The sequence below is a fragment of the Antechinus flavipes genome, chromosome 5 (genome assembly GCF_016432865.1).
Source record: "Antechinus flavipes isolate AdamAnt ecotype Samford, QLD, Australia chromosome 5, AdamAnt_v2, whole genome shotgun sequence".
In the NCBI taxonomy this organism is placed as follows: Eukaryota; Metazoa; Chordata; class Mammalia; order Dasyuromorphia; family Dasyuridae; genus Antechinus; species Antechinus flavipes.
Window position 1 is genome coordinate 147,598,611 of NC_067402.1, and position 23,423 is coordinate 147,622,033.

At 32.0% G+C, this 23,423-nt stretch overlaps 1 protein-coding gene across 2 annotated transcripts in view; it reads left to right on the forward strand.

The window, feature by feature from the left end:
• Window positions 1-23,035, forward strand: part of RSBN1L (round spermatid basic protein 1 like) — an 87,889-nt gene extending 64,854 nt beyond the window's left edge. The window contains exons 5-9 of one of the 2 annotated variants that reach the window (XM_051962016.1): window positions 8,941-9,078; window positions 12,642-12,784; window positions 15,528-15,695; window positions 21,930-22,038; window positions 22,126-23,035. In XM_051962016.1, the coding sequence (XP_051817976.1) occupies window positions 8,941-9,078; window positions 12,642-12,784; window positions 15,528-15,695; window positions 21,930-22,038; window positions 22,126-22,761 (1,194 nt within the window). In that variant the 3' untranslated portion in view covers window positions 22,762-23,035. The remainder of the gene's footprint in view (window positions 1-8,940; window positions 9,079-12,641; window positions 12,785-15,527; window positions 15,696-21,929; window positions 22,039-22,125) is intronic. The other variant, XM_051962018.1, reaches the window with a different exon arrangement.
• Window positions 23,036-23,423: the final 388 nt, after the last annotated feature.

Sequence of the window (23,423 nt, forward strand, 5' to 3'; positions counted from 1 at the left end):
AGGTTTCTTCGATTTGATGGGGAGTAGCTCCCTCTTGTGGTACTTATTATTATCAAATGTTAAGTTGTCCTGATCGCCTTAGCTCAGAAGGGCCTCAAGGTTTCCCACTGCATAGGGGCCATATCTTTCCCTCGACCCTGATGGCTCAGGAGGATTAGAGGCCAGTGACTTTGCATAGCTCTCCCTCACTCAAATCCAATTCACTTGCAAGTCACAATATCTTTTTCCTAATTTTATGTATTTCTTTGGAGAATGAAGGTCAACCACCTGGATCATTTCTGAAGGTATTTTCAAAAGAAGTAATATACATTTTTTGTTTTTGTTTTTATGCAGTAGGCACCTTCCAATACAAATCCTTCTACAAAGTAAGAAGTATTTTCCTGAAGAGTTTATCAGTTTTTATTTCACCTGATAGAATTTAAGCTTTTTGCAAACAAGAAAATGCTTATCATTTCATTATAAGGAGACATAACCAAACACTTGCTTTTCAATTTTATCTTTATAACTTTTGGCTCTGTTTTCTTTGCTTTGAATCACATCAGATGAGTCTATTTCTCTGAAATATTCATTTTAAGTAATTTATAATATTCTCTTACAGTTATACCAGTTTGTTCAGCTCCTCCTCCGTTCTTGTGCACATATTTTGTTTCCATCTTAATGCTTTTGTGAACATTTTTGTACATGTATATTTTCTTTCAGTCAGTAACTTCTTCGGATATGATAGTAGTTATAGACTCTCTGGATCAAAACTGAAGGCTTCTTTTTTAGAAAGAATAACACAACTGAATATCAGTGTCCCTTATGTAAAGAACAATAAAAGTTTTAAATCTCCTAAGTCTTGATTTATGCATTTGTTATTTCTGCAGTTAGAAATTTCCAAGGTAATGTGTAATTATTAGAAATTCATTGCATGTGTTCTGTATACTGTATTTTATTTAGATTTTTTTAAAATATCTTTAAAGAAAAAGATTAGGTTAAGAAAAGTACTGAAAATATTTGATCTTGAGTTTTATCTTTGGTCATTGTTGCTTATTTACTCTTATTAATTCCCTTTTAATGAGCAGATATTTTATCAATAAAGAAAGAGAAAAGAATATAGGAAATTATGTAGTATTATTTAATTTCTGTAAAATTGGCTTCAGAGGCTTCTTAGCAGTAAATCAAGAGAAGAAAGTTGAAAAAACATGTCTGCAAACCGTTGTTGAACATTTTTACTATTTAAATTAATAGCTAGAAGGAGTTTTGCACTTGGTGGTGTGGGTATTGTGAGTATATGTGGAAAGGAATTTTGTGTTTGAAAAACGTATTTTATTCTATCACAAAAGAAAAAGATAAAATGTATAGGGGAGCAATGTGAATAGTGTCCATATAAAAACATAAAAAAAAATGAAACTCATGCCTAAAAAGAAAAATGTACAGTGGAAGTTTTGCTAGATTTGACTTCAGAGGATCTGTATTTAAAATCCTCATTTGTTATCTGACTTTAATGACTTTCAGGCAAATTATTTCTCTTGATTTTTATGTTCCCTGTAAAATGAGATGATTTAACTATATGACCTACTGTAAAAGTTCTCTTCCAGCTCTGTCTATGAAATATTTCTTATTTTTAAATGTTAAATGCTCATACTTGCTGATGGTTATGCAGCTAGTTTCTTTAGATATTAAAGAGACATTACAAACTATTTAAGTTCAAGCTTTGCAATATGTATAATTTTGGAACATGACAATTTTTGCTTATTTCTACTACTGGATTTTCTACTACCTCTTTGTTTTTGTTTTGTTTTGAAAAACTCAAATTTTTAAGCATGCGGATGTGGTTAGGCACAAGAATAATTAATGGGTTGTAGTTTAAATTATATATATTTTTTATTGGGTTTAAAGGCTTTGAAGATAAGGTGTGGCCAAGATAGAAATTATAATCAACATTTTTTCTTTAGGAACAGTTACTTTTTCTGGATTCAATGCTGAAGAATTGAAGTCCATTGTACATTTGCTTCATAGAAGAGGGGCCTTATAAATTTACAGACCTGGAGATTCTGTGTCTTGTTCTGGCCCTATTTGTTTTTATAACTTTCAAAAACTGGAATATTGTAATCCTTTGTTATGGCTAATTTCTTTTGCTGGTTAATACTAATGTCACAATTTTCAGACTTAGGCACAGTTTAATGATCTTAGTTAATCACATCATAAACATACCAGCTATTAGTGAAATTAGAAAGACTGGAAATATATGTGTCATGTATTTATGCATACATATGTATAATCTAATATCTTTATTAATATAAACAATTTGAGACAATCCTGTTGTGCTAAGCAGTGATCACAGCTTTATTTGCCAAAATATCTTCTCATATTACCATACTCCAACAAATTACACAGAATAGGAAAAATAATCCCTGAATCTTTCATTAGATGGCAAAATCTAGGAACAGGCCATTAAGATCAAGAGATGGGAAAAGTACACAAAATAAAAGTAAAATAATTATTTTAGGCATATAATTAGAATTATTAAAAGCAGATTGAGATTGAACTCAATTGCTCTGGTTTTAAGAATTGCTATCTATGCTATGGGAATAATAGATAAGATAGTGTAAGATAGTCATTTTATCAGAATTTCTTCTCTGTCATGATTTGATTAAGCTATTCCTACCATATTTTTTTTTAAATTTTTGAGATATTTCTTCAAAATTTATTAAAATAACTTCATTATAAGTATTTTCATTTATAGGAAGGAACATACAGGTTTAAGAGCAGTGATATTTTTTTTTAATATTTAGGTTAATTCTATACTTATACTAATTTTTTAAAATGAAGGAATACTTCTTTAAACATTGTTTATAAAATTTTAATTTTATAAACATTATTTAAGAATTGTGTGGTGTTTTGTAAGTTACTTAATCTGTCTTTCAGTATTTCTAGCAACTGTCTGACAAAAATGTTCACAAGAATACTTAAATAATATTAATAATTATTATTTGTATATTGTATTCTGATTTTTTCCCATTGGAAGGGGGAAAAATAATGACTTCAAGTTTATTTGTCACAACTTTTTTGGGGAAGGGGAATAGGATTTTGTTTTAACTGAAGATGTTGGAACAGTGAATTGCCTTTGAATTAGAAAGTAGGTTAAAACATTTTTTAGCTATCTAGATTAGTATTTTGAGTTTTTCATATTGACCTAGCTGAGCTAGTACCATATAATATTTAAAACATATTACTTGAAATTGTTGCAACTTACACATGCAAGTTTTGTTAAATATATTCAGTCAACTAATAAGCATTTATTGAGCACTTGTCATATATCAGATACTGTGCTCTGTGTTGAAAATACAAAGAAGAAATGAAACATTCCCTCAAGGAGTTTACATTTCAACAGAAACACTTATATAAATACATATGGGCATATTTTGGAGATATTGTGGGTCTGCAATAAAACAAATACTGCAATTGGTTTCCCAGTATTATATAACTTTTATGTTATATTTATACTATGCTGTAGTCTATTAAGTGTCCAGTGATGATATATCTAAAAATATATACATATCTTAATTAAAAATACTTTCTTGCTTAAAAAGATTAACCATCATCTGAATCTTTAGCAAATCATTATCCTTTTGTTTGTAGAGGGTCTTATCTGATCAAGTTGGTGGTTGCTGGACAGTTTCTTTTATTAAATAAAACAGTGAAGTGTGCTGCATGACTTGATTTGTTCATGTAAACATTTCAAGGCCATTGGCAGAGTTATTAATTAGCATAATTTCAATATTCTTGTGTCCCAGGGAATAAAAAGGCCAGAGGAGAGACTGGGGATACAACTGTTCATTGAAACAGAACCCACATTTATCAGTTAAATTTGCTATTTTATTTGGGCAAAATTCATGGTGTCCCAGAAAAATTACAGTAGTAAACGTCAAAGATCATTAATCACAGATCACAATAATGGATATAATAAAAATGGAAAAAAGTTTGAAATACCGTGAGAATTGCTAAAATGTGACATAGAGACATGATATGAGCACATTGTTGGAAAAATGGATAGACTTGCTCAACACAGAGTTGTTATAAACTTCCAATTTGTAAAATATATATCTGGGAAGCACATGAAAGCAAAGTGTAGTATATTTGTATGTACATATATAAATACAGAAGTTGGGTGGTACAGTGGTTAGAGTATCAGGCCTGAAATTATCTTCCTGAATTCAAATGTGTTCTCTTACGCATCTGAAAAACTACTGAAATAAATATAAAATATATACAATGTGGGAGGGGCACTAGCAAGTTGGGAAGTCAGGAAAAGTTTCTCGTAAAAGTGGTTCTTAATGAGTTTTGAAGCAAGCTAAGGAATAAAAGATTACAAGGTGAGGAAAAACTGAATTCCAGCTATGAGGCATAACTTTAAAAAGCTCAGAATTAAAATAACTTATTTGCTGAATAGCAAGTAGATCAGTATTGTTGGAATGTAAAATGTGTGAAAGGGAGTAACTATGTCTGGAAAGGTAAATTGGAGTTTGATTGTGAAGGGTTTTAAATGCAAGTTCGTGTTTAATCCTATAAGCAGAAATATATCACTTGGTGTGGGAATCTTTGTTGTGACTGAGCCATTGAAAGTAGAGAGACTGGAGGTCCTTCCCAAAGAGGTAGCATAATCAGACCTAGGCTTTTATTAAAATATCTTTAACTATGGTATGCAGTCTTCTCTGGGATGCGTATTATATAGAAGTCAGCCTACTCCTCTCTTGTTAATATGAATCTTTAAAATAGCTATCTTGGTGCCTTTTAGCAGGAAATCATCAACCCCTACTATTTGATTCCTCTTCCTCTGAACTTAATTGATCCCTCTCCTGATGTGGATTCACCTTAGTATTTATTGGAGAGAAAGCAGCTGCTTCCTCTTTAGAGGGTGTAGTTTCCTCCCTTTTGTTTCTCCCTCCCCCTTTTATGTGAAGGCCAAGTGATCTTTGATTCCCCTTTCTTCTTTGAATTGTTCTACTTTCAGAACACCTGACACAGGTTATATTTCTCTTTTGGCTTTTGAGATACTTTTATTTTTACCTGGAAACCTTTCTTTAAATCTTTTAAGGAACACTTTATCTCTTTGACAATTTGGAGAGTGGTAAGAAATTGTTGAAGTTTCTTTCTTTTCCTTTTAGGAGAAATACGAAGTACCTACCTTTTACTGGATTTAGAGTTAGATGTTAGTCTAAATATCTCATCTAGGAAACAGTCAATTAATCAGCTTTTAATTTTTGTGTGTCCTAATTTGATAAGATATACAGAATATTAGAACTAGAAAAGACCTAAAAGATCATAATTTTATTTTATTTTTTATTTTATTAATTATTATTTTTTATTATAGCTTTTTATTTACAAACATATGCATAATGCAACATTGACCCTTGCAAAACTTTCTGTTCCAACTTTTCCCCTCCTTCCCTCTATCCCCTCCCCTAGATGGCAGGTAGTCCAATACATGTTAAATATGTTAAAATATATGTTAAATACAATATATGTATACATATGTATACAGTTTATCTTGCTGCTCAAGAAAGATCAGATCTAGAAAGAAGGTAAAAAAAAAAAAAAAAAAAAAAAACCAAACCTGAGAAGGAAAACAAAAATGCAAGCAAACAATAACAGAGTAGAAATGCTATATTGTGGTCCACATTCATTTTCCATAGTTCTCTCTCTGGGTGTAGCTGATTCTCTTCATTAGTGAACAATTAGAACTGGTTTGGATCATCTCATTGTTGAAGAGAGCCATGTCCATCAGAATTGATCATCATATAGTATTGTTGTTGAAGTGTATAATGATCTCCTGCTCATTTTGCTTAGCATCAGTTCATATAAGTCTCTCCAGGCCTCTCTGAAATCATCCTGCTGGTCATTTTTTACAGAACAATAATATTCCATAGCATTCATATACCATAATTTATTCAGCCATTCTCCAGTTGATGGGCATCCATTCAATTTCCAGTTTCTAGCCACTACAAAAAGGACTGCCACAAACATTTTTGTACATGTGGGCCCCTTTCCCTCCTTTAAAACCTCTTTGGGATATAATCCCAGTAGTAACACTGATGGATCAAAGGGTATGCACAGCTTGATAACTTTTTGAGCATAGTTTCAAATTGCTCTATAGAATGGTTGGATCCATTAACAGTTCCACAAACAATATATCAGTGTCCCATTTTTCCCCGCATCCCCTCCAACATTTGTTATCTTTTTCTGTCATTTTAGCCAATCTGAGAGGTCTATAGTGGTATCTCAGGGTTATCTTAACTTGCATTTCTCTGATTAATAATGATTTGGAGCACTTTTTCATATGACCAGAAATAGTTTCAGTTTCTTCATCTGAAAATTGTCTGTTCATATCCTTTGACCATTTATCAATTGGAGAATGGCGTAAAGATCACCATTTTAGAGATGGGGAAACTGAAGTCCCAAAATATAAAGTTTATGAACAAAAGCAATAATAAAACAAAAGGGATTTGAAAATTTATAAATGACATGCAAATGGAAGGGTTTTTTTTTTTAATTTTTATTTATCTTACAATGTGGATTGGTTCTTTCAGATCTTATGTTAGGATTATTAGCAGGCTATAGAGCTAAGGCTATAAAACTGTCAAGTAAATAATGAGAATCATACAAAAACATGTATACCTATTTTAACGTACTAAAACATGTATTTTATTTTATTTTATTTATTATTATTTTTTTAAAATGTATTCCTATTTTAACAGAAATAGACTTATTCCTGAAAAACATGTTATAAATCACATTAGATACATGAATCCTGTGTTCCTATAGTCTTTTTAAAATCAGAAACATTCTGGTGGCATTTTGGGATATCCAAACTCATAAACTAGAAGAATGCTTAATTTTGTTTACAATCAAAATTAATAGATTTTAATTTTAGGATATGTAGATTAGTAAAGTCCAAGGTATTTTTCAATTCTTGGAAACTGAATGGACAACACAGTTGATGAAAAATTGTAAGAGATCTCCAAATTCTTTGATGGAAGGGTGTATATTTATTACTGTGTACAATGAACTTACCACAATTTATTAAAACTTAAATTTATAATACTGGTGGGCAAACTTTGACTTACTATAATTGTGTATCATAGTTAACAATGTTTGCATTGGTATTGCAGTACACAAAGAATCTGACCTGGAGTCAGGAAGATCTGAATTCAAATTTTGCCTCATACTAGTTGTGTGACCCTGGACAAGTCACCTAACCCCTCCCCTACCTTAGTTTTCTCATCTGTAGGATGGGGATAAGAACATTTACTTCCCAGGATCTGGTGCCCTCGTGTTCTCTCCCTCCCTCTCCCTGTCCCTTTCTCCTTCTCCCCTCCTCTCCCCTTGTCCCCCTCTCCCTCTCTCATTCCCTCTCTTTTCCCCCCTCTCTTCTCCTCTCCCCCTCTCCCTTTCTCTCTTTCCCCACTTTTCTCACTGTTTCTTATTGTCTCCCTCCCCCACTTCTTGCTCTTGCTTTCTCTCTTTTTCTTTTTCTCTCAAATCTTGTTTTATTACAATTGTTACAGTTCATGTTTGTAATACATAGTCTGAACCTTAGAATATCTTGAACAGAATTTTGCTATTGTATTGGCATTTTATAACAAATGTTGTTGAAGATTATTCAGGTAGAACCAATGTACTGCCCACAACAGGGCAAGGCCAAGGTAAAGTAACAGATATTTATTAAACACTTTATGTGCTAACCCTGTGTTAAACATCAGTGGTACAAAAAGAAGCAAAAGATAGGCCTTGCTATCAAGGAGCTTAAAGAAAGTATATAAAGAGTAATAAAGAGTAATTGAAGAGTAATGGAAGTAAGAGGATTTTGGAGATTCAGATGCTCTGGGAGGGCAAAAAAGACATATTGGCTTGGGTCCATTATCAGAGTGGAGGCCCCTCAAAGAACTTGCCAATAGAAAGGGGCCAGAGATGCAAGGGGGTATTCCAGGCCCAGAAATCCCAAGAACTCAAGAAAGTTTTTCCTCTCACACAAAAACTCTGTCTTATGCAGATTCCAGAGATTCATAAGTATAATTGAGCATGAAATGGAGGATGATGGCTAAGGCTCTAACTCTAAAATGATGTTCCTGGATGGAAATCATCAATTGAAGAAGGAGGCAGTTCTGCTTGTATTTGCTATGGAGATAGTTATTTGTTATTTTAAAAAAGCTACTAGACCTTATTCATGTATACTATTTCAATAGTTTGAGTAACGCTAGGTTCTTTTCCTTAAAAAAAAATGAAATATATTTGTTGAAATTCAAACACTTTATTTACTGACAAAGGCATGATTCACTAAAATTAGTAGAAATAAGTGCTTAAAAGTATAATTAGAACTAAAATGAGTCAATATGCTAATTATATTCCTTATTACTTTTAAGATTGCTCTTTATAAGGAATGTTCATTTTCAGTTATGCTGGGATTGTACTGAAGTCTTACTATTACCAAACCATTAATTCTGTAAAAACTTTTCATTTTCTCTAAAACATTTTCTAATGCAACATAGTAGCATAGTGGTTACATTATTGGACCTGTAATCAGGAAGACCTGAGTTTAAATCCAGCCTCAGTCCCTCTATTACCTTTGTGATCCTGGACAAGTTTCTTAATCTTTCTTTTTTGCCTCGTTTCCTTATCTCTAAAATGGGCGTTTTAATAATAGTACTTACCTTCCAGAGTTTCTTTGAGTTATCAAATGAGATAATATTTACAAAGCATGTGGCAAAGCACTGGTTAGCTAGCAATAGCTAGTAGTAGTACTACTAATAAAAATATATTTTCTACTCAGTTTGCATTATTACATATTGTATTTCATAGAGGGCAGACTTAATTATTAATGAGAAAAATAACATTTATTTCCCCTTGAGCATTAACAAATAAGCATAAGATGATACTAATGCATACTCTTCTTTTTAGGTAAAAAGAACATATTCCCATGGTACATATCGAGCTGGCCCAATGCGACAAATCAGCTTGGTAGGAGCAGTGGATGAGGAAGTGGGAGATTACTTTCCTGAGTTTCTTGACATGTTGGAAGATTCACCTTTTTTAAAAGTAAGGGAAACTTCAGAAATGTATTTATGTGTGGAATAATTCTCTATGAAGCATAGTGGAAGGAACAGTGAATTTCAGAGATTAGGTTTGAGTCTAAGCTCTTTAGCCATAGGAAATTTATTTAATCTCTTCTAATCTCAGTGTCCTTGTATGCAGAATGGAATAATAAGGCTTTCATCACCTACCTTATGGAGTAATTGTGAAGAAAATATTTTGTGGACTAAAATGCTATACAAGTTTAAATTTTGATGCACGGTGATGTGAGAAGTATACCACATTTAGTATTAAAGTATAACAATGCAGGCTATTGACTTCATATTTTTTATTTTTATAAATATAATAATTTAATGGTGCTACTTGGAGATAAGATTAAGGATTATATGGCATAGTTCAAATTTTAGCAGTGTTTGAATTTGAAGCAAGTGCCAGAGGCCCCAGAAATAAGCAAATATTTTCTCTATTTTCTATCTCTCACAGGCTAATAAATTACAGCTGCGACATTAGGCACTATACCAGTAAACTGTATTTATCAGTTCTTAATTAAATTTGTCAGTTTTCCTCTCAATTTTATCAACCCTCAAATATCAGAACAACAAAAAAAAGCAAAGATGTAAATGGGGCAGGGAATGAGGAAGTAGTGATGCATAATGGAAAGGGAAATTTGGAGGACTTTGCTTTAGATCTGGTTTTGCTCCTCCCTGGTTAGGTTAGGTTGGCCAAGCTCCTCTAATTATGACAGGCCCCATTTTCTTTTGGCTTATTGAATGCTTCAGTTTCTTCTTGCTGAGATTCACTCACCTCCCAAAAGTCTTGGTACTTTGCCCATTGTCTGTATGTCCCCCAAAATAATTTCTGCCACTTGTGGGCTGCTGTTGTTATTTAATTATAAGTAGAAGTTTCGTTCAGTAGTACATGACTAGTCATTTAGTTGGCATTTCAAAAGTCAGTGATGAACATGCTATGAAGCTAAAATTTCTCAGTCGTACTTACTGTGAATCACATGAATTTCTCTGAAATATGTCTGTTTTTCTACCTTTAATCCCTCCATATTGCTTATGTATTTCTTCCTTCCTATAAAAATAGTATCTCTGTTGTTCTTTTGTTTTCTTCTCTTTATCCTCTTTTTGCTTCTCCCTTTTGGGTTTCATTTGCTTCTTTCCTGCAAACCCCATCTCCATACTCATTCTTTTCATTTCCCACTTAAATAAGTATAACATGGCTCACATTTTAAGTATTTCTTATTAGATACTTATTATGTTTATTAAATTGAGATTGATATCATTTTCACTGTAAAAACCAGGCGAGTTAAAATTTTTTATATACTTTAAGTTGCTTTTTTTTTTTTTTTAAACTTATGTAGCCTCAATCTTCACTCCAGTCAGTAGTCCTCCTTTTTTTCCTGCAAAGGTTTTTATTCTATTCTAAGAAATGGCTTCTTCAGTTGGGAGCTAAGCAAAGGTAAACTTTAGTTTGGATTTAGTTTTCCTATTGTCATTATCAGTGAATGAAGCACATCTTAAGTATTACTTTTTTTTTGAACTCATACTTCTCTTTTCATTTTTACAGGCATCTATTAATGTTCAGGAAATTCTTCCTTCTGATGATTACTGATTGCTATTGCTGTAGCTTATGCGATTTGGGGAAAAATAAACACATAACTCATTATCCATTCCCCACTCTCCCCCAACAAAAAACAACAAAAACCAAACAACTTTTAAATATTTTAGGTTATTTTCTTCTGTTTCTCCTCCCTTTCATAGCCAAACTCTTTGAAAAAGTTGTTTCTATATACTTTTACTCTACTTTTTCTTCTCATTCATTTCTTAGCACCTTGTAGTTTGATTTCCAATCTCTACAGTCAATTTGAAAAAGCTCTTTCCAAAGTTTTCAGGAATGTCTTAATAGTCAAATCCATTGGCCTTTTTTTAGTCCTCATTTCTCTTGCCCTCGTTGTAGCTTTTGTCAGTATTATCACTGTTTTCTGCTCTACGGATACTCTGTGCCTTATAAGTTTTCCTGACATTGTTCTTTCTTATTTCCTTTTCTAAAGTTTGGTGAATCCTCAGTCACCTTTGCTGGAATTCAACTCGTGTCCTGTACTCTTTGTTTGGCTATTACCTTAAAGCTCTGTTGAAGAGTTCTTTCTATATTCATATGTTTTTTTTAACTCAGTGATTTCTCTTACCTCCATGGCTTCAGTTATATCTATTTAGATGACTCTTAGGCTTCTTTATCAAGTCCTAGCCTCTTTCCTGAAATCTATTTCTGCTTTGCCAGCTGTCTCTTGGACTCTTCCAAATGAATGTCTTTCAGGCATTGTAAGCTCAGCATATCCAGAATAATTCAGTATCGTCCATCCAAAATTTACTTGTCTTCTGAACTTTTTAATTTTCATTGAAAATACCACTACTTTTCCAGTCAATCAGATTCACAATCCCAAAGCAACCTCCAACTTCTCACTCTGCCCCACTTCTGTGTATAATCAGTTGAGAAGTCCTGATTCTTTTTCCACAACCCCACTCACATCTATCTCTTGTCTTTCTTTTCAGGCCCTTATTAACTGTCACCAGGATTATTGCAAGAGTAGATTACTGGTCTTCCTATCTTCTTTCTCTTCTCTCCTGCCAGACTATTTCTAAAATTTATGGCTGACCTTGTCACTTTCCTACTCAAAAAGATACAGTGAATCACTGTTCCCTCTAGTGTTAAATATAAACTTTTTCTTGCATTTAAAGTGTTGTAAAAACTGGTCTCAATCTACCTCTCCACACAGTTTTCTTCTTCATGATCTCTGAAGTCCAGCCAAAATGGCTTCATTGTTGTTCCCTCTCATAGACATTCTACCTCCCATGACTGTAGTTTTGCCTAAGCTGTCCCTCAATGCCTGAAATGTCTTTTCTTATCTCTGTATGTTTAGAAGTCCTTAACAGTTCAAAATAGACCCCACTTATCTTACATCTCCTCCTCCCCTTTCTAATAATGTTATTTTTTCTCCTCCAAGTTTACATTATATTTATTTCCTTGTATTTACCTTGTATACATTTTGTTTGTAGTTCTGTGTGAACATGCTATTCACTCAGATACTTGTCATCTCCTTAAGAACAAGAACTGTTTCATCTTTGTTTTTATGTCTTTCGTTGCTTTGCAAAATGCCTAGGGGAGAAGCACACACAACCCAGACACCCACATACACAGACACACACGACACACAGACACATACAGTAGATCCTTAATAAATATATGTGGATTGGTTGTTTGAAAAATAAATACCTTAAGAATGGAGGAAAATTATTAAGAACTATTTGACAGATTTTTAAAACCATTTTTTAGATCACATCCAGAAACATATATGTATATGTCTTTGTGTGTATTTATTTCTATATATATATATGTGTGTGTATTATATATATATGTGTGTGTATATATAGAAATATATATAAAAATAGGACTGCTACAAAATGCATGCTATCTAGATTGTATGTATTTTGTGACAGTCCTATAATTTAAGAATATATTTGAAAATGTACTTTGAAATCAGTTTTAATATAAATATTTCTCTCTAGTGTACACTGCCATGGGGAACACTATCTAGTCTAAAATTAGAGAGTCGGAAAGATAGTGATGATGGTCCTATCATGTGGGTACGTCCAGGAGAACAAATGATCCCTGTGGCTGACATGCCAAAGTCACCTTTCAAAAGGAAAAGGTATGTTGGACCCTAGTTTTGATGTCCACTTGGTGTTTGCTTGCTACATAAATCATATATAGGATTTAAGGAATTATGTATGTTAATGATAAAAATGTACTAATTTAGTTTTTAGAAAGACACACTCAACTTTAAAAGATAATGTCAGAAGTGGCAGTGTGGAAAATATAATGGATTAGGAATCAAGATCTGTGTTCAAATGTTTACTGTTATTTGCTGTCTGTATGGCTTTAGGCAAGTTAACTTCAATTCTCTTGGCCTTGTGTTTTCACTTGAAAAATGGGGCACTGAGACTAGATAATTCTTCCAGTTGTAAATCTCTCTGTGTAAGAACATAGGCAGGTCCTAATTTATGAATGGATCATTAGTTGTTTAGAGCCTTGAAAACATTTTTTCCTAGAAATGATTTTATTATAAATGGAGTTCATTTCCCAGGCTCATTCAGTAAATCCAACACATAATAAATATAGATGAATTACTATTCTACAAATAGTACTAATTTTTAATATCATTCATCTGTATTTCAGATTAGAACTGGGAGAGACATCATGATTTAATAGAAAGCTGATTTCAGAATTTGGAAGATAGACATTTAAGTTCTACCTTTTAGATGCACTGTTTCTGTGGGAAATTACTTAATCCCTCAGAACCTCAGGCACCTCTCCAAGATTATATAAGTCATAGATTAGGTACTGATCATCCTTGGGAGAAATGAGTTCCTTATTCTCCATGACTTCCTTGTACTGATGAAATCACACTTCTGTCAATAAAATTTAAAAATAGGTTATACTGTAGGCAAGCATGACGTAGGCTGAAGGGCTACCTTGCAATCAGGAAGCCTTGGTTCATTTTCTGCGTTTGTCAGACATTAGTTATGTGGCAGTAGGTAAGTTACATATTAATTTCTCATGCTTTGGCAACTGTTTTAGGATTCTTAGCTGAATTGCATCTTATACCAGGAGCTGCAGATTCAAAACAAAAACAATACATTAAATATATTTTTGTGGACTACTCTGGGACTAAGAAACTATTTGTATAACATTGTTTCTATGGGAAAATGTGTTTTAGGACACATTTTTGTATCTCTCTAGCTAAATGACTACATGTAGCACCACTCCCTGACAACCTCTTGGTTCCTGGGAAAGTATCTAATAGTGGCTGCCAACCATGGTAATTTAGGATATAATTTATTCTTTGGAGAGAAATGTAAGGGATTGCCTGTCAGAGACCAGCTATTTTTAGATGAGATATTATAAATTCAGCATTCTAAAATTAGCTGCCCATAATGTGTTTAAACATCAAATATTGGAAGAATACAAAATAGGAGAATATAATTTCTAAAATTTGTAGTTTGGGTAATATAAGGATATTACTTTCCTCATTTTGTAAGACTATAGGGTAATAAATTTAGAGTTGGAAGTCACCTCAGAGATTATCTAGTCTCCAAAGCTTTCATTTTAAAGAGCTGCATGGTAGAATATTTTTAAGATGAGGACACTTATGGTAGTTATTGCAGTAGTATTTCTACTTGTCTAAAATCTGCTATTTATGGCATATGACATTCTTTTAAATTAATTTTTTGATTTATTTTATTATAGCTTTTTATATACAAAACATATGCATGGGTAATTTTTCAACATTGACCCTTGCAAAAACTTCTGTTTCAACTTTTTCCCTCCTTCTTTTCCCTCCTCCCCTAGATGGCAGGTAGTCCCATACATGTTAAATATGTTAAAGTATATGGTATTTTTTTTTAATTGTGTCAACTACTCAACCATTATATAGTTCCTTGAAACATACTGACACTTTGTCTATTTTGTCGACATGGATTTTGATCAAGCCAAGAAAGTTGATACTTTGTGGTGGTGTTGCTACAATGGGAGAGGTCAGATTATCTTTAGTAATCTTTTTCCCCAAATCATGCTATTCTTTAATAGACAACTAGTAAATTGTGTTTTGTCCTTGTATTACATGCAAATAAATTTTTTTATAGAACATATGCAACTTTAGTAACATTGGAAAGTAATAGTATTATATTATGTCACATCTTGGTAAATCAGTCTAATGGATTAGAAAAGATAAAACTATTCATTCAGCTATCTAGGAAATAAGTTTCATTGGAATAAAAAATATCATTCAACAATGTTTGTTGATATAGCTCATTCTACTAACACAGATAAAACATACCTTTCTATTTACTACTCATCAAGTTTTATTACTCATGAAATTAATTTTTATTAAGGTGGTTTTTGCCTACTGATGTAAATATTCACTTGCTCATTCCTTGAGAATAAATAATTAGAATCACATTAGCATCTGGCATATGAGCATATTGGTAGACCGGTCTCATATATTTTAGGGTTTTAGGATGTTTTCCCAACCCTGGAAAATACTCAAGCTATATCAGATAACAATTTTTTCTCTAGTACCTCATTTCTTCGAGATTTACATATTTTACAATCCTTTGTAACCTCAGAAAAAAAGGAATTTAGAGAAAAATTGTGGAGAGGGGTAACAAGAAAGTGAGGAAAAATTTGAGAATAGGTGATTTTTAAAAATTTTATATCTATTATATAGAAATGATGATTAGCCATTTTTATGTTGTTGTCAAGCAACCCTTTGTAGTATGCTTTAAATATTTGTTTAATATTTGAATCCTCTCTATACAATGAAAAACCTGAATTTGAAAGAAGTCACAAAAATGTGTGTGTGTTGTGTTTTGTTGGTTTAAAAAAAAAAACAGAACTACCAATGAAATAAAAAACCTGCAGTACCTACCTCGAACTAGTGAGCCCCGTGAAATGCTTTTTGAAGACAGGACACGAGCCCATGCAGATCACATAGGACAAGGCTTTGAGCGACAAACTACAGCTGCTGTTGGAGTGCTAAAGGCTGTACATTGTGGGGAGTGGTAAGTAACCAATTTTGTTTTTTTTTTTAAATAATTTTTTAGCTTTTCAGAAATAGTTGTTTGAGAAAGATTAGCAGGTGTCATTTATTTTTTCCCCTGAGCATTTTTTTTTCTGTTGTAAACATACTTATTCTTTTATAATTGCCTTTAAAAAGAAATTGTGGTTTCTAATTATTTGTATGTATTAACATGTATACAGATATAAATAAAGTAGTACCTTTTCTTTGCTTTTGTGGACATTTCTGATCTTTGTGGTATGAAGAAAGTCATGAAAGACTATTCCACCCATTTGTTTTGCCTCTGAAGCTGTTTTGTCTGAAGTCCTTATCTGCTTCCAAAAGGCTGGGAGACTTTCAAATAGCAAGGTATCATAATATGAAAAGACATAAGACTTCAGTTAAAAAATTGTAATTTACTGAGATTCAAAATTTTTATTAAAAAGGCCTACTTGTTGAGATTTTAAATGAAGCTAATATACATATATATGTATGTAAATATGAAATATTACACAACTGTCTAAAATGTATATACTTTCCAGGAGATCCAAAGAGAAGGTATCTTGAAAATTTAATCTCAGAAACTTAGTAAGATAGTAAATCATACCACTTTAAAGTAAAACATAAATAAAGCAAACAAAAAATGTCTTATAATTATGTTGAATTGGAGAATATAGATAAAAGATTTTTTATTTTTCTATTCATATTATCCAATCTGTTTTCTATTCATTAATTGAATTCATTTCAAGAAAGAATATCCTATTATAAAATGGAGAAGCTTATGATGATGAAGAGCGTCATCCAAGAGGTGGTATTTAATGCAAACTAGGGCCAGTGAATGTTATTTATTGTTATACTGGCTTGACAAGTAATGAACAAAGGAAGGAGTAAAATAATCTCAAGACACTTACTTTGTTTTTGTTGTAATATTCAACTAGAGTTGTGTTTTTAAAAGTTAATGAATAAAATCAATATAAAAATTATTAATAAAATAACTAAAAGATTTTCAGTGAATTTCCTTTCTAATAGCATACGATTATTTTCTCCCATTTTTCACCTCTTCTCTCAAACAGAGATGTTTCTCTATATTAAATCTTATAAAATAGATGTAACAGGGTTATATTAATATTTATGGTGGCATGCCCAATTTAATCAGGATATATATTTTTTAATTTACTGAATTGACAATTATCATTTGGTTATTTGTAGTGTAATATGTCATGCCAAAATATGGTAGTCTGCTTAAAAAATAATAGAATCTGAAACTAAACTTTTTCATTTTAGTATTAGCTATAAAATTATCTTAATTACAGTACTAATGTTTTGGTGGTATTTTTCTTGGGAAAAAAAATCCAAATAAGGGAAGTGAATGCTTTCATATAACAACAATGTGCATATGTTTGAAAGGCTTCTAGGGTGGAAATATTTTAGAGGTGAAAAAAGAACTTCAAAACTATGAGACTCTTGTTGATCACTATTTGATCAAGTGGAATGCTCATTATTTCCAATATATGATTGGATGGTCAAAAAAAATTGGAGAATTGAATTAGGTAACATTATTATAATGTACTTTAATACAGTATGTTTGTGGACAAAACTGGATTTTTAAACTGTCCACAGCTTTTGCAGAATACTTAAGAATTTTACTTTCAGATTTTTTTTATACTCTTAATATTTTCTTAATATTTTCATAAAGCTAGCTTTTTAAATTCACTTTTGTTTTTGCTGAACTGATTTGATTGGAGAGTTGGAATGCAGTTCAAGAATAGATTGTTGTACTGTAGTCCTGTAAATTTAATTTTGGTGAAGCCTTTTTAATTGAGCTGTTGGTCTACTTCAGATTATTCCTAAACATCTTTACTATCCATTTTGTGGAGTTTTTGGCCTAATAGTGTGTAGGTAGAGATCTTTCAGTTCTTATTGGTGCTATCTATGCACACCAGTAGGAATTAACATAATATGTAGTAAACATAAAAATTATCACTCTCACTTTGATCTCCTTATTTTCCCTTGTCATGAAAATTTGGGGGTTTTGGGAGTGGGGAAGAAAGTAGAAGTAGAAGCTGGGATGAGGAAAACAAACTTTGAAGTTTTTCTTTTCCTACAATAGCTTCATTTCTACTGAATTGACTGCAAAAGCATCACTTTTCTACTGTAATTGCTTCCTAACTAGTCTCTCTACTTATAATTCTAATTTTTTCCTGATTACTATTCCTAATTTCCTAATTTTTCCTGATTCCTAGCAAAATGCCTGATTATCTCCTCTACCTGGATATCCCACATACATCTGAAATTTATGATGCCTATAACAAAACTCATCTTTGCCTCTAAACTTTTATTCCTGTCAAGCTTCTTTTTTCTTGAGGGCACCATTTCTCCATCAGTTGCTCTTGTTCATAACTTGACTTTTCTTTCTGTCATCTTCTAGCCTTTTCCTAACTCCCTTATCCAATCACTTGCCAAGGCTTGTTGATTCTATTTTCACAGCATTTCTCATATCTGTTTTTCTCTTCACAGGACTACTGCCTTATTTCACGCACCTGTATTATTGTAATCGTTTTCTAATTGCTCCTTGAAGTCTAATTTAGACACGTCTGCCAAAATCTTAACAGGGTTCTCAAAAATCTTCAGGAGCTCCTCATAAGAAAAGAAAGAAATTTAGTGTATATTCAAAATTCTCCATAGTGTGCCTCCTTTCTCCTCTACATTCTATCCACACTGAACTACCAGTAACTAAAGTTAGGTGAACGATAGATTGTTTTCTCTCTCTGAGAATTTTATAAATTATCCTTATGGTTGGGATTATATTCTCTCACTATTTTCTTCACCTCTCATAAACATTTCAGGGCTTCATGAAGCCTTCACTGTTATCAGCTTCCTCTGCCCTTTACTATACCTGGCAACTGAAAGTCATCTCTTACTTTTTAAATTATCTTGCATTATACATATCTATAAACATATTTTTTCCTAGTAATATGCAAGTTTGATGTCTTTGACTTTTCTATTCTCTGTGAATAGCAATTAATTTTTACATGACCGAACTGAATTTTAGAAAACCTGTATATTCAGATCTGTGAAGAAATTGAAAAATACCATGGTAAAATATTAGTTTCACTTCTTCATTGTACAACTTACTGAGCAATCCCTTTTCCATCTTTTGGCTTTTGTTTCCTCATTGTAAAATGAGAAAGCTCATGAGAAAGATGATATAAGGAGTTCTGAATCCTCTGACTCTACTGCAGAAGCTACTTTACAAAATTGTAACAGATGTGAGGTTAGCAAACATCTTTTTTTTTTTTAATATAGATTTTTTCCTAGGAAAATTAAAGTCCTATATTTACCCCATAAGGTAAATATTTAGATTGCTTTCTTCCTAAGATGTACTCTGATGGTGTGGTATCCAATTTTTTTTTAAAGTTGGAACAAAAGACAATTGATGTATTTTTCTAAAAACATAACAGAAGGAGAGTTAGTAGAAAATAGACAAACAGGACAGTTTTGAAAATAGCATGTTGAATTTATAATTAAAAAGAAAGTTCTACATAAAGCTATATGCTGATTTGTACAATCCCCTTTTCTTTTACTTAGTATAATAAAATATTAAAATCTGTAGTATTAGTTATGTGAGGCATTAAAGAGATTAAGTGACTTGCTCTTCTTATATGTCAGGACTTGGGGCCTGGTATCTTCTGAGAACCTGGGCATCATTTATTTGTAACATTTTTATTTTAGAAAGTGAATATGAAAGTCTAAACCACCAACTGACATGTGAACAAACCCTCTGGAAATTTAAGGAATGACCTAAAGTAGTGAATTTCCCATACAATTGAATTCTCCAATGCTGATTCTCACTTCAGGGTAAACATACATCATACCTATAATTAAAGCTGTATTGGCAATGCAGGAGTGTTCTTATCTGAATTTTGTATTCTTCCAAACCTAGCATAATGAAAGCCTTCCGTATAGTCAATGCTTAATAAGTACTTGTTAAATTTGAGTACATTCATCTTTTAAAGAATATAAAATGATCAGTTATCATCTCAAGATATAATTTTCAAAATATGGCTTGATTAAAATATTCTTAGTGCCTCTCTTGTCATTATAATTATTCATTGTATTATATTTATATTTTTCTAGCATGAAATGCTATTAATTATTTTTCTTTAGTAGCAAAAACATATAGCCTCCTTACTCAGGAAGAATTTTGAAATTTGAAGCGACCAACTGATAAATGAATTTTTATTAACAACTTTTAGTAAATTAGGAATCACAAATGCATTTGAGGGGGGCAGTTAGATGGAATAGGGGAAAAAGTATCCACCTTGGAATTGGGAAGACTCATATTTTTGAGTTTAAATTTGTCCTCAAAACAGTTATTAGCTGTGTGACTCTGGAACAAGTCATCAGTGCCTAATCTATAAAATGAGCTGGAGAAGAAATGGCAAACCATCTAGTATCTTTGCCAAGAAAACCCCAAAAAAGATTAATTAGACATGACTGAAACACAACTGAGCAGCAGCAACATACATGTGTAGTAATCTTATATTCTGGATTTTCCTGCTTAGTATTAGTTTCCAGAAAAGAAGATAGATTTTTAAGTTTGACAAAAAGAATCTCTTTTTCAGGTCTTCTTGTTTTTAGTTTGGAAAATATTGTCACTGCACATATATTGTATCCTAGTTTAGAAGTTAACATTAAAGTACTTAGAACTTCTATATTGTTGAAAAAAAAAAAAACACTTTCTAGTTTATGATTGGGAAGAAAGGCCAGAGGGAGTTTGTTTGAATTATAAATGAAGTTTTATTATTTTCAAATATACTTGAAGCTGGGGTGAGAACAACCTGTGTTAGATAGTTCTGCTTTAATAAATGTGTTACCAATTCAGTGCTTTTTTAAAAAATAAATAGTGGATCCTTTGTCCTCTTAAGTAGTATAAACATTGTTCTTAGAAATTTTTTTTACATATTAATTTGCTGTTAAACCTTTCTTTGTATATTATGCAAGTACCTTGAGAAATTTTTCTAAATTTCTTGTTCTAATTAGTCAGGTTTTCCTAGGTTTTCCTATATAAATCAGTGGCATGAGAAGTTTTACTGTTGCATTAAATTTCTGGTTAGGACAGAATCTGAATTTGAGCGCACTCTGGAGCCAGGTGATTTCGTGGGATCTTGTAAGGGTGTGAGAGGCAATTATCTGCCACAGTACCCAATGGCTTATGGCCATGATTCTGTGTAACAGCTTGCCTTGGGCAGACACTGGGATTGTACATTCCCAGTTATGAGTTCTTTTTCACTGTAAGAATGTTAACTTTCAATATCTAAGGGAAATAGAGATATATAAGTGGGAAGCTATATCTCTATTTCCCTTAGATATTGAAAGTAACATTCTGCCACTGCTATTGTGCTTTTTCTGTTTTTGTTTTGTTTTGATCTATAAATAGTCTGCCTCTAGGATCCTTTCTTATTTTTTGCTGTTCACAAAGCAGAAGATAGATATTTGTCAGGGACTTTATTTTTTTTAAGGATCTTGCATTTTCCTTGAGAAACAGGGGAAGCATCATTTTTTGGCAGAATATCACATAAAATATGTAGAAAGAATTTTTACCTGGTAATATTTTAATCCAGGAATTCTTAACCTTTGTTAAGATACACAGACTTTTTCACTTTTGATCTGATTTTTCTTGTGCAGCCTGACAAATAGGGAAATGCTTTAGAAAAATCACACATGTTTAAGTTATATCAGATTGCTGACTGTCTTGGGGAGGGGGTAGAGAGGAAGAAAATTTTGAAACACAAGGTTTTGCAGATGTAAATGTTGAAAACTTATCTTTGTATGTATTTAGAAATAGAAAATACTATTCTAAAAATTAAAGATACCCCCCCCACCACATACACACACACACACACACACACACACACACACACACACACACACAAGAGATTCCTGAGTATTCAGAATTTCATGGTCTCTGGATGTGTTTGTTTTGATTTATTTAGTAGATGATCAGTAGTAGTTGTAAGACTGATTGAAATGGACAATTGACACCTTATACTTGTTTAATTCTTTAAAAGAAATACTAAGATACATTCTATAATAACATAAATGTTACTTAAAAGATTGTTTTGTCCCTACTTTGCTTTTATTTTGGCTAAAAACTTTGCACTAATTGGGGGGAAAGGGGAATCAGGAGTGAGGAGAAATGATGGTGTGAATTCTTAACTCTAATTTTTTTTTCTAGGCCTGATCAGCCTCGTATTACCAAAGATGTAATTTGTTTTCATGCTGAAGATTTCTTAGAGGTAGTTCAACGAATGCAGTTAGATTTGCATGAACCTCCACTATCTCAGGTGTGTTTATATATCATTCGACTCTACTCAGGTAGTTTTCTTCATGGAACAGATTTCTTATTTTATTCCCTTTTTCCTTTTCTCTAGTGTGTCCAATGGGTTGATGATGCAAAACTTAATCAACTTCGAAGAGAAGGCATTCGCTATGCCAGAATTCAATTATATGATAATGATATCTACTTCATTCCAAGGAATGTTGTACATCAGTTCAAGACTGTTTCAGCTGTATGCAGTTTAGCATGGCATATTCGGCTCAAGCTGTATCATTCAGAGGGTGATGCCTCTCAGAATGCAGATACTTTGGATGTAGGCACTTCAACAGATCATATGCCATCAGTTCTTGGACTTCATACTGATAGCATAATTTGTACTGTAAGCAAAACCACCTCGGATTCCAATTTTTCAGACAAACCTACTAAGTATGAACTTCAACAGATTAAACATGAACCCTTTTCATCTGTAAAAATTAAAGAGGAAACCGTGAAAATTAACATTCTTGAAAAAACAGCGCCTAATAATTTGGACAGTCAAAATATTAAAGCAAAGTTGGATCATGTTGAATTTACAGAATTTAAAATTGATATGGATTCTAAATTTGAAAATAGTAGCAAAAATTTAAAAGAAAAATTGTGCCCTGGAAGTCATGTAAATTTAGATGACACGAGGCAGCATAGTTCAACACATCCAAGTTTGGATAGAAAAGATGATGACATTTTGTGCTAAATTTGTACATACAGTTTTAAATTCTTTTTTTTTTTAATTTCATGACACAATAATGTAAAGATTCATAAAATTCTGAAAGCAAGCTGATGCTTTGCTCTTATATCTGTTACAGAAAATAGTTGATGTAGCTTTGTAACATTCCTCAGTGCCTGTCCATAACTGTGAAGTATCAAAGCACTTAGGGCCAGATGCACTGTAAACACTGCAGGTTTAACATAAAGAAGTCTTTAAATCATTTGAGTTATAGGTTTTAGAGTAGAGCTGACATTAACATATATATATGTATATATATAATATACACATATGTATATGTGTATATTATATATATACATATATATATATATATATATATTTTTTTTTTTTTGGTAAGATGAGCCAGAATTCTTTTTGACAATTCAAGGCTTTTCCATAGAGCTTATTTATACCAGTTTTTTTTTTTTCCATTTTAATGTGTCAGCACTGTAGTGTAAATAGCTTTTTTTTAAAAATCTTTTTAGTGTGATTTTTACTGAAATGTGAGCCACTTAATAAAGGTTCATAATAACAAATTTCCTTTATTGTTGAGTCTGCAAAAAAGACTTATTGAAAATCCAGTTAAATTGTTTCATTGATCTATTATGTTTTTATTGCTGGTGTATTCATTTAGAAGTGGTAATGGAATG